Source organism: Montipora foliosa, chromosome 5 (genome assembly GCF_036669935.1).
Source record: "Montipora foliosa isolate CH-2021 chromosome 5, ASM3666993v2, whole genome shotgun sequence".
NCBI lineage: Eukaryota > Metazoa > Cnidaria > Anthozoa > Scleractinia > Acroporidae > Montipora > Montipora foliosa.
In genome coordinates this window covers 42,374,013-42,389,966 of record NC_090873.1, presented here as the reverse complement: position 1 = coordinate 42,389,966, position 15,954 = coordinate 42,374,013, and the positions used below count along the sequence as shown (strand labels likewise).

General features: G+C 40.1%; 2 protein-coding genes and 1 long non-coding RNA gene across 3 annotated transcripts; 1 reads left to right on the top strand and 2 right to left on the bottom strand.

Moving 5' to 3' along the window:
- The first annotated feature begins 338 nt into the window (after nucleotides 1-338).
- Nucleotides 339-2,868, top strand: LOC138004249 (uncharacterized). Its single transcript, XR_011123776.1, has 2 exons — nucleotides 339-985; nucleotides 1,649-2,868. It is a non-coding gene; the product is annotated as an uncharacterized lncRNA (long non-coding RNA).
- Nucleotides 2,869-3,026: 158 nt separating this feature from the next.
- Nucleotides 3,027-6,450, bottom strand: LOC138004248 (androgen-induced gene 1 protein-like). The gene is made up of 3 exons (XM_068850724.1): nucleotides 6,105-6,450; nucleotides 5,134-5,262; nucleotides 3,027-3,137 (listed from the first exon to the last, which is right to left on the bottom strand). The coding sequence occupies exons 1-3, from the start codon at nucleotides 6,288-6,290 to the stop codon at nucleotides 3,027-3,029; spliced, it is 426 nt and encodes a 141-aa protein (XP_068706825.1). The 5' UTR covers nucleotides 6,291-6,450.
- A 7,382-nt stretch (nucleotides 6,451-13,832) lies between these two features.
- Nucleotides 13,833-14,989, bottom strand: LOC138003185 (uncharacterized). The gene is made up of 2 exons (XM_068849146.1): nucleotides 14,883-14,989; nucleotides 13,833-14,461 (listed from the first exon to the last, which is right to left on the bottom strand). Exon 2 carries the CDS (start codon nucleotides 14,448-14,450, stop codon nucleotides 13,929-13,931), a length of 522 nt encoding a protein of 173 aa, XP_068705247.1. The 5' UTR covers nucleotides 14,451-14,461; nucleotides 14,883-14,989; the 3' UTR covers nucleotides 13,833-13,928.
- Nucleotides 14,990-15,954: the final 965 nt, after the last annotated feature.

Genomic DNA, 15,954 nt, shown 5'->3' with positions numbered 1-15,954 from the left:
TGTTTAAATGATTTTGAATTATATTCTCGTTGGGTGCCCCTGTACTGTGAACACGTTGATTTGACTTTAACATTTCCTATCGTGCAGCAACCAATCAGAAGCGACAGGAAACCACACACTAATTACCGTTACTAGTTGCGGTTTAGTTTTCTCGCGCGTGTTTTGCTTTTCACTTGAAACTCGAATGTCCCACAATACAATTTGTCTCTCCCCTCCCTCCTCCCGCCCCCCACCTTCCAACCCCAATCCTTGGCACAAATTGCAGTGTGCTGTAAGCCAGCGGTCATAGCCACCAATTAATGCGTAGCGTAAGCTGACCTGTGTATTTACTGCGCATTCTCAAATATGGCGGACAAGAAATAAAACTCCAGTAAGCGAATATGCCGTCTCTTCTCCCTTAGTATGCTGAGGGTTGACTTCGGTCAAAGTCTTTTAGACCATTGCGGGGTCTTAATACTTGTACAGCCAGTGGGATACATTGGAGATAAGCCGTTCAGAGCTATTTACGACGAAATTTCAGGCTATGGAAGAGCGCAGGTACCAAACGCCACTCGGATACTCCATCTGCGATATTCTAAGCGAGTTACGCCTCAGTTCATTGAATGGGGAAATTTCCACTTTCATAGGCGAGTTTTAGGGCTCATCTGCGCAGGTAAAATTAATGTTCGGAGATCAACGTAGTGGAGAAATTGGAAAAACCTGTCAATGAGATTAAAAATCCGTTCAGCGCGATTCTCCTCAACACCCGATGTTTAGTCTTTGGTTGCAAGTCTACGAAACATGCGAAGGTTCGGAAGGATTTTGCCCTCATTAGCGGTGAAGATCATTCCAGGGACCTGCAGAGTAACCTAGCCGAGTTTGTGGCTTCTTTGTTCAATGTTTTGGAATCCAAGAGACTTAGCAAACTATCGGAGAAAGTTGATAAAATTGTTCTAATCCATGCTCCTGTGGAACATGAAACTTTTGGAGGAGAAAACGACAACAGGTATGTTAGATTATTTTTCAGAAATTTTGAGTATTTTAAGAGCTTTAAGCCATGAAGTTTAGGCATACATGTAGCGTGGATGGATGACTGCGTAGCTTGGTAACTCACAGATAACCCAGGCTCACTGTGTGTAGGTAAATATAGAGAACATATGAGGCGAAGTTTAGGTCTGAAAATTTGCTAGAAAATGGAAATAAAAATCGATAAAACTTACCATGTGGTGAGCTGTTCTTGTCGTTAATACGTACACGAAGTTTCGGGAAAAATGGTCCCCGTTCACCTTCCTTCATAGTATAGTGACAAGGTAGGAGACGGAAGCCAGCTTATGGACTCCGATGGACCCAAAACAAGCACGATTTTTTTCGCGAAAATCGAATCCAATCGCTAAATAAACACGCCAGGCTCGTGGAACATGAATTTCTCTAAACCATGAATCCACTGAAGCATCTCCAGGTAGCAACGCGAAGCCACCAGACTCCGTAAAACTTGTAAGTTAACCTGCTAAAATGGCGGCCAGAAAGCGTTGTTTCAGCACTCTTCTTCCATTATCTAGGGTAATTGAGTGGGACATTCCCTCCTGGCTGCCGATCACAGACTTGCCATGAATACTTCTCCATTTTGCCACAATAATATTTCCACATAACCTTACTTATCACCTTTCAGGAACCTGTTGCTATTTAGCTCATCTACGGCCGTTACGACGACGACTGCATCGGCGCTATTTCATCCAGCAGAGAAGAACTCGATCAATTTATAACCTCCGTCAACTCTTTTCATCCGGCTCTTAAATATACCTGGGAAATTTCGGAAACTTCATTGGCTTTTCTAGATATCAACGTTTCTATTAGAGGCAACGTGCTATGTACTAGTGTGCACTACAAACCTACTGATTCACACAGTTATTTGTTGTATTCATCGTCACATCCATCACATGTCAAGAACTCCATCCCTTATTCTCAATTTCTTAGACTTCGACGTCTATGTAGTGATGACTCCGATTTTTCCAGCAAATCAGAGGAGATGTGCCAGTTCTTCGAAAAACGTGGCTATCCTGCCTCTGTGGTCAAAGCGGGCCATCATCGCGCCCAACAATTTGATCGACAGTCATCACTACAAACGTCACAAAAAGATAAGAATGACAGAATTCCATTCACCCTCACTTTCCATCCTCATAATCACGCAGTCAAAAGCATCATTCTTAGTAATTTTAAATTACTCCAAAATGATCCCGAGACTGGTAGAATCTTTTCGCAACCTCCACTTATTTCATTCAAACGCGACAAAAACGTAGGCAACTTTTTAGTTAGAAGCGCGCTCAAAACTAACGAGCAACCCGGCACTTTCAAATGCGCGCGCTCACGATGCAAAACTTGTCTTTTCATTGTTAACACTAGCAAGATATCGGGACCTAAGCGATCTGTTAAGATCACCGATCGTTTCACATGTACCTCCGCAAATGTCATTTATTGCATAACCTGCACGTTATGCAATAAATTATACATTGGTGAGACAGGTAGACGACTAGGTGACCGATTCCGCGAACACCTTCGCGATGTTGAGAAGAATGACAAGGATGCATCCAAGCCAGTCGCTCGCCATTTTAACCTGCCTAACCACTCCAAAAAACACATGGCTATCTGCGGCCTTTCCCTACATCTAGGTACGACGGAAAGCCGCAAGAATCTGGAACAAAAATTCATCTTTCAAATCGGCACCCTTAATCCTCACGGTATTAACGAACGCTTTTCATTTAACTAATATATTCCTATTTTTCACGTTGCCATGTTACCACCAATAGCGTAGCTCCTACTCTACTATAAAAACTACACGTAACCCATAATCCCTCGATTCGCTCTGACGAAGGGCTAACGCTCGAAACGTCAGCTTTTAGAATCTCTGTACGGTGGCCAATTTACATTATCAACTCCGTTGATAAAACCAAATTTTTGTATATTAATTTAAAGCACCGAGTTGAAACAAAAGAGGTCAAGGATAAAATTTATTAAGGCTATTAAGGTTATGTTACAAGAAAAAATTGCAGTTAACTTACCAACAGATGATTCAACCAGGGTGGAATAATTTTATCCATTTGTTTTGGGAAAATGAGATTTCTGTCCACCATGTAAATTCCCCAAAATATGGCTGCTACAAACTGAAAAGGAGGAATAGTTATTTATTTAAGAAAAAATATATCATAAACATTTGTAGCAGGCTGGATAAACACCTACATATTTTCCATAGCATGTGTGGGGAAAACCGTAAAGAATTTCCCTGAATGGCAAGGCTGCAAAGAGTGTCAATAATGAAATGAGAGTTACAAAATCATAATGATTGCAGTTACACTTTAAAAGCAACTAAAGCCAGATATGTCCAGCAGAAATGCAACTGTAATTTGATACACACAGAATTCAATAAGCGCCACAAAGAGTCCCCTAATGATGCTCATCACCCCAACTTCAACATCACTTGTGTCTCGAAATACAGACAACAATAAAATAATAATAATTATAATAATTATTATTTAACAATTAGACCCGTAGCCCACAAGGGCTACGGGTCAATAGCCCATGAGGCGAAGCCGAATGGACTATTGACCCGTGGCCCTAGAGCGCGAAGGGTCTAATTGTTTTAGTATCACCCAACTAGCCGGACAGAAAAGGCAATAATAAAGTTAGCAAATGCAAGTTAAAGAAATATTTATTTGGGAATAAAATGAAAGAAAGCGTCACGCTTTTCGCTACTCGAGGACTATTACTAATAGTCCTCTACTAGCATAGCCAATCAAAATGCAGGATTTGCATTAGTCCACTAGTTGGGTGATACTAATATATCATAGCTCCATAAGCGGGCAAGATGAACCAAATCTCTTGCTGTGATTGGCGTAAGCCAAGCGGGCAACACTGAGCTATCTTGCCCGCTCGGCATTTCTCGCTTGGTCCTCCAAGGTCAAAGATCATTTTTTGGTGTTTTATCCATTATAATAAATCCTTTATTGACCAAGCTTGTTCGGTCAAGTTGGCTGGACATTGGCCCCATTCTTTTTTCCCTGTTTATGGACCTCGACTCATAAACATGCAAAAAGAGAACTTGGCCAATATCCAGCCATCCTTGACCTCACGCTTGGTCAATAACCCATATTTATTTATATTAACCTCACTTATTTGTATCCATCTGTATTAGTTATTGTACACAATTAAAACACACAAAAAAGTACAAATAATATTGTTGAACTGTACTCGAGCCAGGTTGACTATTCGAGGTGTGTCCCACCGCTACAGGAGTTAATGTCAGGATTACGATTTTGTCTAACCGACTAAAATAATCGTTGTGCTGCAAATTGTTTTCAATTCTTAATTTTTGCTGCACATATCCCATGTCTAGTCCTTCTAGCGCTGGTGCACTAATTGGGGATGGGGGAGTAGAAAACACTGACCCCTAGCCCTGATGGACTACCCTGACAGACTACCCAAACAGACTACCCCAAAAATACTATTTCAAGTGAGTACTATTGGTCATAAGCAGCGGCAAAATTAGTGTTAAGCCCGAACATCCATTTTAAACAGAGTTGCTCAACAGTATTTAAGTCTAAGCACAAATTTTAAAAAGGTTAGCTTTCAATAAGTGTTGTGATGGCCGATTACTTTATGTAAGTGATGTGAAACCAGGGCAACAATATTATTATTATTATTATTATTATTATTATTATTATTATTATTATTATTATTAACATTTGTCGGTTAGTATTCCATGTATGGTAGGGTCATACATGGTGTTTTGGTGCTTCGGTCCGCTGTTTTCGTTGTTTAGTATAATTGTCCCAGTGTTTTCTACTCTCCCAGTTGGGGACACTGTACCGTAAAATGAAATAAACAATCAACGCAAATCAGGTCAAATGTTGGTTTTTGAGGAGAGGGGGAAACCCAGAGTACCCAGAGAAAAACCTCCTGGTGCAGAAAAGAGAACCAACAAACTCAACCCACATGACGCTGCATCTGGAATTGAATCCAGGCCACGCCAGAGGGAGGCGAGTGCTCAAACCACTGCGCCATCCCTGCACCACTAAATAAAATGACCTATTGTCAAGGTAAAAGTGCAGTTTATTCCTTTTCACCCATTAAAAATTAATGAAAAATTCTGAGACCACTTACCGCAGATAAAGGAAATGCCAATGAGGCAAACAATACATCACGCAATTTAATCAGCCGGTTATCTTGTCCTTTTATCAAAGTTAGAATATCTGCCATAACTGCTATTGAAAAGTAAGCCAGTTGGACTAGCTAAAATAAATAAATAAAAAGAATTTATGAACACCTGTCAATTACCTCTTTTGATTCTGTGACTAAATGTGGTTTCATTTATGCTTCTCATCTCTTCCTAATGTTTGCAGCTTTGTAGCTGTCATGTGAGCAAGTGTTAGTGACATGTCCTTAGCACGTCTTGAATAATATCCCCTTTTCATAAATAAGGGAAGATAATCTCGATCGCAAGACTAGTCCAATGCCTTGTCGCATTATATACGGACTTTCATGAGATCACATGGCTGAATTTAAATTATTTATGAAAAATAATCAGTTAAAACTGGCAATTTTCGTTTCCTGCGAAAAAACACTTGACACAATTCGCGCAAAACGAAACTGATTGGGAAGCTCCCACGAAAAAAATCAAGAAAGCTCTTTACTAGGTTATTTATTAACATACATGATAAAATTAATTTTGATATAGACCTTATTCATAAATGGCGGTCAATTTAGAATTCTTTTGTTGAAGTGCAAATTAGCCTACCAAGCCTCGATACCCTACAGTGAATTGAAAAGAATTCTTGCCCTGAAATGAGGCTTGGTAGGCTAATTTGCACGTGGACAAAAGAATTATAAATGTGATCGCCATTTATGAATTGTAACATTATTTAAATATGGAATGATTCCACATTTATTTATTTATCGATTAAAACTTTAATACCTCTGGAAACAGAGAACAAATTTTTGAAATAAATTGATTCCTTTTAATTTCCATAGGTCAGCTAAATTAGAAAACAATATATTTTTTTAAATCCATATTAAAGCTGAGTTTTAGCACCACACGATTCAAGTAAGCCGGTTAAGAAAAGTTTCAAACTTACCACGTTTAGAAAAGTTAAAAACTTAAATTTACCCCCATAAACACGATGGCTTGGGGCTTGTATTTGTAAATGATGGTAGAGAGTGTAGGCAAAAAGTGCAGTTCCACAAACATGAGAAAGAATTCCCACAGATAAAGAAGACGCCATGTTCGTTTGTTGCTTTTCTATGGCTAAAAGATCACGCATTCTCTTGGTCACGCAACTTCAAACAAGTAATTTTTTTCATTTTTTACGAATCATAAGAAAATAAAACGTCAATCATCCTTACAGGGTATCTAAGAAAAAATATGCGTTGTTTCTTTTGTAATTGTATACTTTTTAAGCTTAATGATTGACCAGGTTTAAAGGAAACCAACGTAATGCCAAAACAACCCTTAGCGCATTTGGAATCGTTCAGTCAGCTGCAAGCCAGCAGCCATAGGCTTCTATTTATGCGTTGCATAAACTAATCAGTGTATTTACTGCGCATTTTCAAATATGTCTGACAAGAAACGATCACTGAACGATGAAACATGCCGTCCCTTCTTCCTTAATTTGCTGAGGGTTACGGTGGCCCACAAGGGACGTGCTGCAAACAAATTAAAGTTGCTGCAAATTAATAAAAGTTGCTGCAAATTAACATGATGTTGCTGCAAACTAAAACGTCAAAAGTATGCGCGCTCACTGATGGAAGGGCAGGTACAAAACACAGTCAGAGGTCCAGGCCACAGGTCATTATTTTAACAATTCAGAAAGTATCCTAAACATCCCTTAGGCCTAAGTAGGCCTAATGTTAGCATTTGTAAACAGTTCGGGGTGTTTCTGTATTGGTAAAACAATGACCTGTGACTTGGGACCTGTGACCTGTGTTTCGTACCTGCCCTTCCTTCAGTGCGCGCGTATACTTTTGGTGCATTAATTTGCAGCAACTTTATTTTCACCCTGCGAGCAGAGCCTCCTTTTCTCTTTTTCTTTAATGAGGAGGAGAAAAGGAGGCTCTGCCCGAATCGCATCAACTCTTTGAAGCCGCCGCAGCCCGAGCTTCTGGACTAGTCAATCTTGTTTTCTCTCGTCAAACCAGTTTTTCCAGTGCGAGCGTCCGTTTAGTGATAAAAACCCGATGGTTATAATTGAGCCCGCTGTACCATGAAAAATCAAGATGGCGGCGAGATCTGGCATATTAGTCTTGGGTTCTAGACTGTATCCTGGCAACATGCAGCGCATATTCAATAAAGATCTTACTCGATTCATGCAGAGCCTTTCTCGACAACGCCAAAATCGAGCAAGCAAAAGAAAGGCTCTGCTAGCAGGGTGCTTTATTTTGTTTGCAGCAACTTCATTTTATTTGCAGCAACTCTTTAATTTGCAGCATGTCCCTTGTGAGCCAGCCACCGTAGAGGGTTGATTGCGGTCAAAGTCTTTTAGACCATTGCAGGGTCTTAATACTTGTACAGCCAATAGTATCGATCTCAGACGTCCGTGGACAAGGGCCACTTTTTTCCAGCCCACTTTACGGACTGTTTCATTTCAGCCTGCGGTTGAAAACTTTTGATCACGTGATAACATTTTTTTGTGGCTATGCGGTTTTGAAAATAGAGCGTTTTCATATGACGTCACGGCGGCCATGTTGGTGTTCCAAAACAAAGGAATGGCGGCCATGATGGTGTACCAAACTAATCCTCTGGGAATTGAACTCAGTCTTTATGCAAATACTTTCCTTTATTTCAGTAATCTAATACGGCTGCTGGTCACGTGAGTGCAAACGCTCTATACCGACCATGTGGCGCTAGTCCTTCGTCCTTCCTAACGCCGAGAAAAGAAAGAACTCTAGTGAAGAAAAATGTCCACCTTCTTCTCATTTCCTCGGACAAGGCTTTTCCCGGGTTACCCGTAATAGCTTTAATCGCCGTCAACATCGTTTCGCGTTTTTCTCTTTGGGGAGAGCAACAGAAAATAGCGTCACGAGATCAGTTTTTTTCGAAACCGCAGAGCCACAAAAAATGTTATCACGTGGTCAGAATTTTTTAACCGCAGACTGAAATCAACGGTTCGTGACGTGGGCTGAAAAAAAGCCCTTGTCCACGGACGTCGGAGATCGATAGTAGGATACATTGGAGACAAGCCGTTGAGAGCTATTTATGACCAAATTTCAGAATATCGGAGAGCGCAGGTACCAAACACCACTCGGATACTTCATCTGCGATATATATTCTATTAAGCGAGTCACGCCTCAGTTCATTGAATGGGAAAAGGTCCATTTCACAAGCGAGTTTTTGGTCTCATCTGTGTGGGTAAATGCTCTGAGGTCAACGAAGTAAAGGAACTGGAAAAACCGGTCCATGAGATTAAAAATCCATTTAGCTCGATTCTCTTCAACACGCGATGTTTCGTCTTTGGTTGTAAATCTACGAACCATGCGAAAGTTCGGAAGGATTTTGCCCTCATTAGCGGTGAAGATCATTCCAGGGACCTGCAGAGTAACCTAGCCGAGTTTGTGGCTTCTTTGTTCAATGTTTTGGAATCCAAGAGACTTAGCAAACTATCGGAGAAAGCTGATAGAATTGTTCTAATCCATGCTCCTGTGGAATATGAAATTTTCGAGGAGAAAATGACAACAGGTATGTTTGATCATTTTTCAGAAATTTTGAGTATTTTAAGAGCTTTAAGCCATGAAGTTTAGGCATACATGTAACATTAATAAAAAAATAATGAGATGGATGACTGCATAGCTTGCAATTTTACGAACCATACAAAGGTTCGGAAGTAGTTTGCCCTCATTAGCGGAGAAGATAATTCCAGGGACGTGCAGAATAACTTATGCCTTCTTTGTTCTTTGTTTGTGGCTTCTTTATTCAATGTTTAATGAACTTGACGACCCAAATGGTATGTGGTCCATGTGGAAGGATATGCTAATGCAATCCATAGATAAACAAGCCCCACTTTTAATAAATCCAAACGGGTTGGCAACAAAAAGGCCTTATGGATATCTGACCATCTCAGTCGTGAAATGCACTTGTAAGAGAAATTTCTTAAAAAAGAAAGCCATGTTGGACCGTAAACAGTCAACATGGGATCAATATAAACGAGCCCGGAAACATACCAGACAGGTAAATAACGAAATTAGGAAAGCCAAATGTAAATACTTCATTGACAATCTATTGTAGAGCTCAGCAAGTCAAATCCCAAGAAAACTTGGCCTTTAATCAACGAACTGTCTTCGCGACGTTCAAACAAGGCTGGGAATATTTCGGAAATTAAAGTTGCCAAGCAAATTACGATTGACCCCCCTTGAAATAGCTGAAGAACTAAATCTGCACTTTTCAACCATTCAGTGGTGAAAAGCTGGCATCATAAATTCCAGCATCTGATCAGGTCTGATATAGAGCCTGAAACATATCTCACGCTAACTGAAACTGAGGCGTAACTCGCAACTCGTCACTCAACTGACTTTGAAAACAGCTTCTGAGCTTATGACCACATAGGTCATCAATACCTGGTTATAATTCCGTGTCCAAGTACGCTAAATGAAAAATCCCACTAAAATTCCTTATGCAATACAATACTCAACGTAACCTGCCAACCCTACCCATTAATACTAGTTACTTTATATAGGCTAACATGATTCATCGTAACTTAACCTTACTTCCCATCACTAGGTGTTAACACACGTTATTAGCCATTACTATACGTCGCTACACATCACCAGCCATTATTAAACGTTACTAGCAGTTACTAGTTGTCACTAGACGTTAGTACACATCATTAGTCGTTGGTAAACGTTACTAACAGTTACCACTCATCACTAGACATTACTACACATCACTAGCCGTTATCACTCGTTAATAGCAGTTACTACTCGTCACTAGACGTTACTACACATCACTACCCGTTATCACACGTTACCAACAGTTACTATTCGTCACAAGACGTTACTACACATCACTAGCCGTTATCACTCGTTAATAGCAGTAACTAGTTGTCACTAGACGTGACTACACATCACCACACCATGTTATCACACGTTACTAGCAGTTACTAGTCGTCACTAAACGTAACTACACATCACCAGCCGTTATTACACGTTACTAGCAGTTACTAGTCATCACTAGAAGTTACTACACGTCACTAGCCGTTATCACTCGTTCATAGCAGTAACTAGTTGTCACTAGACGTGACTACACATCACCACACGTTATCACACGTTATTAGAAGTTACTAGTTGTCACTAAACGTAACTACACATCACCAGCGGTTATTACACTAGTTGTCGCATCACTACCCGTTATCACACGTTACCAACAGTTACTATTCGTCACAAGACGTTACTACACATCACTAGCCGTTATCACTCGTTAATAGCAGTAACTAGTTGTCACTAGACGTGACTACACATCACCACACCATGTTATCACACGTTATTAGAAGTTACTAGTTGTCACTAAACGTAACTACACACGACCAGCCGTTATTACACTAGTTGTCACATCACTACCCGCTATCACACGTTACTAGCAGTTACTAGTCGTCACTAGACGTTACTACACATCACTAGCCGTTATCACTCGGTAATAGCAGTAACTAGTTGTCACTAGACGTGACTACACATCACCACACGTTATCAAACGTTACAAGTGATCTAACCCGAAGGTCGTGGGTTCAATTGCCACCCTGGTCAGAGTTTGTTTCTGTCCTTGTGTGGGCACATTTCCAACCCTAACCCTAACGCTAACCCTAATTATAACGCTATTAGTAGGGCTAACCCTCACATGGTTCATATAGGGTTGAAAACTAGCACTTCACATCACCCTCTAATAGTTAAGTCTGTTGAAATATAAGAGTTACACGGCCAACGTTTGCAAAAACGTAACCCTTCCTTGTACTTGTACATATTCATTGCCGTGACATTGACATCTTAAATTCCCACGACGTGCTCCCGTCTGACCTTGTAGCTCGGTCGGTAGAGCAGCGATGATCTGACCCGAAGGGGTAGGTACTTGGTGTATTTTGTCATTTAGTGGTTATCTATTGCACAAAATTATCTAAACACGGTAGAACCTTCAGGGTTAGGATTAGGTTAGGGTAATTGTATAATTACTGAACGTTTTATACCTTGTTAAAAAAAAATTGAAACAATAGGAAAAGAGACAGCAAGTACCTACCCCCCGAAGATCGTGGGTTCAACATCCTCCCAAGACAACCTTTGAATCGCTTGAACTGTAAATTGTAAACTCTGGGCATAAGCAATAATAACTGTTAAGATACTGGATGGTACAAACTACAGGGTGAAATAGTTTTTAATGACAATTTTTACGAGGATCACCAATCACTGTCAGTAACTGCTCATGTCAATGCAGACAGGAAAAGGACTTCCGGACAGGGAATTGACTCCCGGGCAGGGATATGACTCCCGCGGACAGGAAAATGACTCCCGGAGAAGCCCCCAATTTCTGTTACGGTAACTAACCACAACCATAATCGACTGACTAGAGAGCCGCTTATATAGCTATCCGAAGAGAGACTTGAAGTTTCCAGCAACTATTTACGGCTATTACAATAAACTCTATTTTAAAACGTATGAGTCACAGACTATTTTGAAACTGAGGAGTCACAGTTCCAGAAAATTATTGATAAAACACTGCGTGACATTGACCCTCGCGAACTTTCCAGATAATTCCGTTGCCTGTACGAATGTCTCTCCAATGATTGATGCGCTAGGTTGGGACTCGCTGGAACATCGCATGTTTTATAAGATCTACAAAGGGCATATTCTTGTCTGTCTATACCAGCTGAAATGTCTCGAAATACGATAGCTTCGCGCCGTCGCAACTGTGCACCTCTTCATCAACCTGGTACATCTAATGGCAATACGTATAAATTTTGTTTTCATCCTATTGCCATAAGGATTTGAAACAGTTTGCTTATATCTGTAATTACTGAATCACTAAGAGAATTTAAAGCCGTTCTCGCATCGATATTGCATACAATTTATTTCATTTGCTCATCTATTTACTTAAGTTTTATTATCTTAAACTTCTAATCTAGGTTTTACTGTTTTAGAGGTACACCGATAATAATTACTATTACTTAAGTACTAACTGTCCAGTTTTCATCAGCTGAACAACTGACGGACTTTTCGTGCAGAATATTTGCGAGACCAGTTTACTGATGGACTGAACCAATGTGTGATCAACTTATCTGACTGACTATGATATGAATGACGGACTGTCTACGTAACCAAATAATTAACTTCTGAATTCATGTCTGACTGATTGAAACGATGACCAAGTGAGTGACTGACACACTGGGTGAATTAGACAGGCTGGCAAGCATAATGTTCCACACCAGTGTTACACAATCTAAATGGGTAATACCCATATAATCTAAATTTAGATCAGTGGGTGCAAGCCATCTCAGATGATCATGCGAGTCATCCAACCATGCATGCACCGTATTTAGGTCTAAGCACCCATTTTGAATAGTGCTGATAAACTGTGTTTAAGTCTAAACGCCCATTCTAAGTAAGCACCCATCTTAAATCGATTAGCTTTCAATATTGGTGATGGGTTTCTATTTAAATATTATAAAAATACGCCTTCATTCATCCGCGTGCTTCGATGGTGTGGTGGTTATCGATGATTCCTTACGCGTGGCTAACGTTTAAATAACGGACTAGGTTCAACCTTTTTGTCATCCATGTCCGTCGATCATCTTCTAAGTATAGGTAAACTTCATGTAATTGAAGTGGAAGAGGAAACGCATATTTAATGATTTGTTTGGATGACTCGGATTATCATCTGAGATGGCTTGCACCCACTGATCTAAATTTAGATTATTTGGGTATTACCCATTTAGATTGTGTAACACTGGTACATGTTCCATAATAAAGGTCGAAAAGATGATCCTTGAGGACAGCCTCTAACAATGTCCTTCAGTTGCTGGTGGTTCTGGCCATTTACTTGACTCTGTTTTGTCTGTTAAAAAGATAATCTTTTTGACCAAGAGACTATCAAGTTCTCTTGTTTTGACCCAGTAGCTCCTCACAAACACCATATGCCTTGAGCTTATTTATCAGTAGCGAAGGCTGTAAAGAATCGAAAGCCTTGCTCATATCTGTGAATAACAATCTAATATATTGGTTAGAGTCCATTGTCAGAGTACAATTTTCGGTCACGTAGGGGAGATTGAGTAATGATTCTTAAGGGCCCATTTCCATTACTAGGGCTAACGCCCACGTGGTTTATATAGGTAGAAAACTAACATTACCCTTAACAGTTAAGTCTGTTGAAATATAAGTGCAACACGGCCAACGTTTGCAAAAACGTAATTTTTCCTTGTAATGGTTCTTAGGGCTCGTTTCATTTGGAGACAAAAGAGTGGTTGTAGATGACAGGGATACGTAGAGGCCCAAACGATAAAACAGTATTGTAGGTAGGGGAGTATTAGAGAATTATACAATGTGCATGGAGTATTTGTAAGAATTAAAAAAAACTGACGAGATTTGGTACTAATGATCTCGATGCATTTAGCAACTTTGAAAGAAGTTGCTTTGAAATGTGGTTGCCATAACAGGATTTGATGGATAATGACACCCAAAAATCTTGTGTTGTCTTCTCATTTTAGTGTATTATTATTAATGGTAATAGAGATACCATTAAGATTATTTGTCTTTCTCGAAGAGTGAAATAAAATTTAGACCCCAGTTAGCGTTATTATCCGGCAGCATGTTATCTTTCAAAAATCATCTACTACTGAATGTCAAAAAATGAAAACTTTTTATTGCAATTGACAACTACAAGAGTATAGTGTTTTCAAGTACAGTTGAGTCTGAGACTGAGCGTCATTGGCTTAGTTAGCTAACAGCCCATACACATCTGCGCACGTTCGGCCCTCGTTATCGCCCTCGGTGTGGGCTTTCAAGTCCTCTCCATGCCACAAACGCAGCTCGGTGTTGGCAAGTACGCAATGAGGTTTCTTGCTTTCACAGAAGACAAGGACGGAGGAGGAGGAATCATAACCTGCTAGAGCGTATTTTCCTCCGCTGTTAACTTTTGATGCTTCTGGGGCTAAAATCTTGTTGTTGTTGTCAGTCAAGATGGCTTCAAGGCGCGTTGAATTTGGTGCACATCCCCAGTAACTGTAGCCAAAGCTTCTATTACACGTCACCTTTCCCGAGCGGTGGACGATCATGAATTGGCTCACAAAGATGTTTCGATTGATGGTGAACCGACCAAATTGGTTTCCCTTGGCACCGAAGCAGACTGGCGAATTATTGAACTTCACCCACTGAGGACAGTTAGAAGACGCTTGGCTTGGGAAAGGAAAATCCACGGTAAGAAATACCATGATCAATAGGAACTTGAACAACATGGCTTCGGAATCTTGAACAGGAGAACAAATAGAAAGGACATTAGTACAAAGCTTAAACGGTGGAAGTACATGAGTCATCGAACTTCACTTTCTCACCAACGTTGTGAATACTACACTCTAGAATTTGGGAAGCCAATTAATTTGAACATTAACATGGGCTTAAATATGCTGTAAGAAGACGGGTAATCCCTCTGTTGGTGTCAGAGAAAAGAATAAAGAATGGTCTTTCTTCATTTTCAAGGACAAATCGAATGACAATGTTTTTTCGAAAAAATAGCGTTCATTGCATGATGCCGTTCTTATTCCTAATTTCAGTTACTGGCTTTAATTTAATTTTCTCTCTAAATGGTAATTGCCAAATTTAAATATACTACAAATAGTAATGTCTGTTTGGGACAAAACAAGTTTCCTGCAGTTCAAGAAATACCTTACATTGGTGTGAGGGACGAAGAAATTGCTCCAGCAATTCAGATCCTGCAATGGATTTTACTGTTAAACTGACGTCGAGATGAGAATGAGCGTTGACTTATCATCACCAGCTTAACAGTCATTGGACAGGAGCGACGAAATAGGAAAAACTCGTATTTTCTCGCCAAGCGAAATGACGTAGTATGAGGGACAAATGACACTTGTCAGGGTAATGCTTTTAATGTAAATTTCTGCCGGTTAGTCTCAAAGAAAATTGAGTTTGCTAACCTGACAAGATACGACTTCCTCGTGCTCTGTAAAGTGCGAAAGTGGCAACAGGAGACAAACCGCGACTGTTTCTGAGAGCGGTCTAAGTACTGGAAGGAGTTCGGTCAGCCTGTGTTTGATGAGATACTTGCATTACAATAATTACTTCGATTTACTACAACTACTGTAAAATCTGATTTTTTTAATGACTTTTTTAATGACTTCCTCCCTGAAGTGCAAGCACATCAGATTGAAAAAACTGATCCCACCTTCTTTGCTGTCACTTAACAAATGGACAATTGCGAGGCCACAAAAAGTGTCGTGAATTGAGTGACTGGCGCTTGAGACAAATTAGTTTCTTGAAAAACTCCGTTCTTGTCAAGTTGTCGGTGTTAGAAGCTTCGTAGCCGTTGCGCTCGTCTCCCGGGCTCATCTATATATATTTTTGCAATTGCTGTCTTTTCGCAACACACAGTCAAGCTATACTTTATAATTAACGACTGAACTTTTCCAAAAACGTGTGCATTATCCATTTGATAAAAATGGACGTAAAGACAAATATTTTCTAATTAACAATTATTGGACGAGGTTAAGCAAAATATCGTGATTTGTCAGTGGCGAGCAGATCAATTATTTGCCGAAGGCGAAGGCTGAGGCTAATAATTGATCTGGCCCCAGTTGTTCAGACGATGGATGGCGGTATACGCGGGATAAATCACTATCCAGCGGATAAACACTAGCAAAGCTAGATAAACCCTAGCAAAGCCAGTGGATAGTGATTTATCCGACGCGGATAGCGCTATCCATCGTTTCAACAACTGGGGCCAGC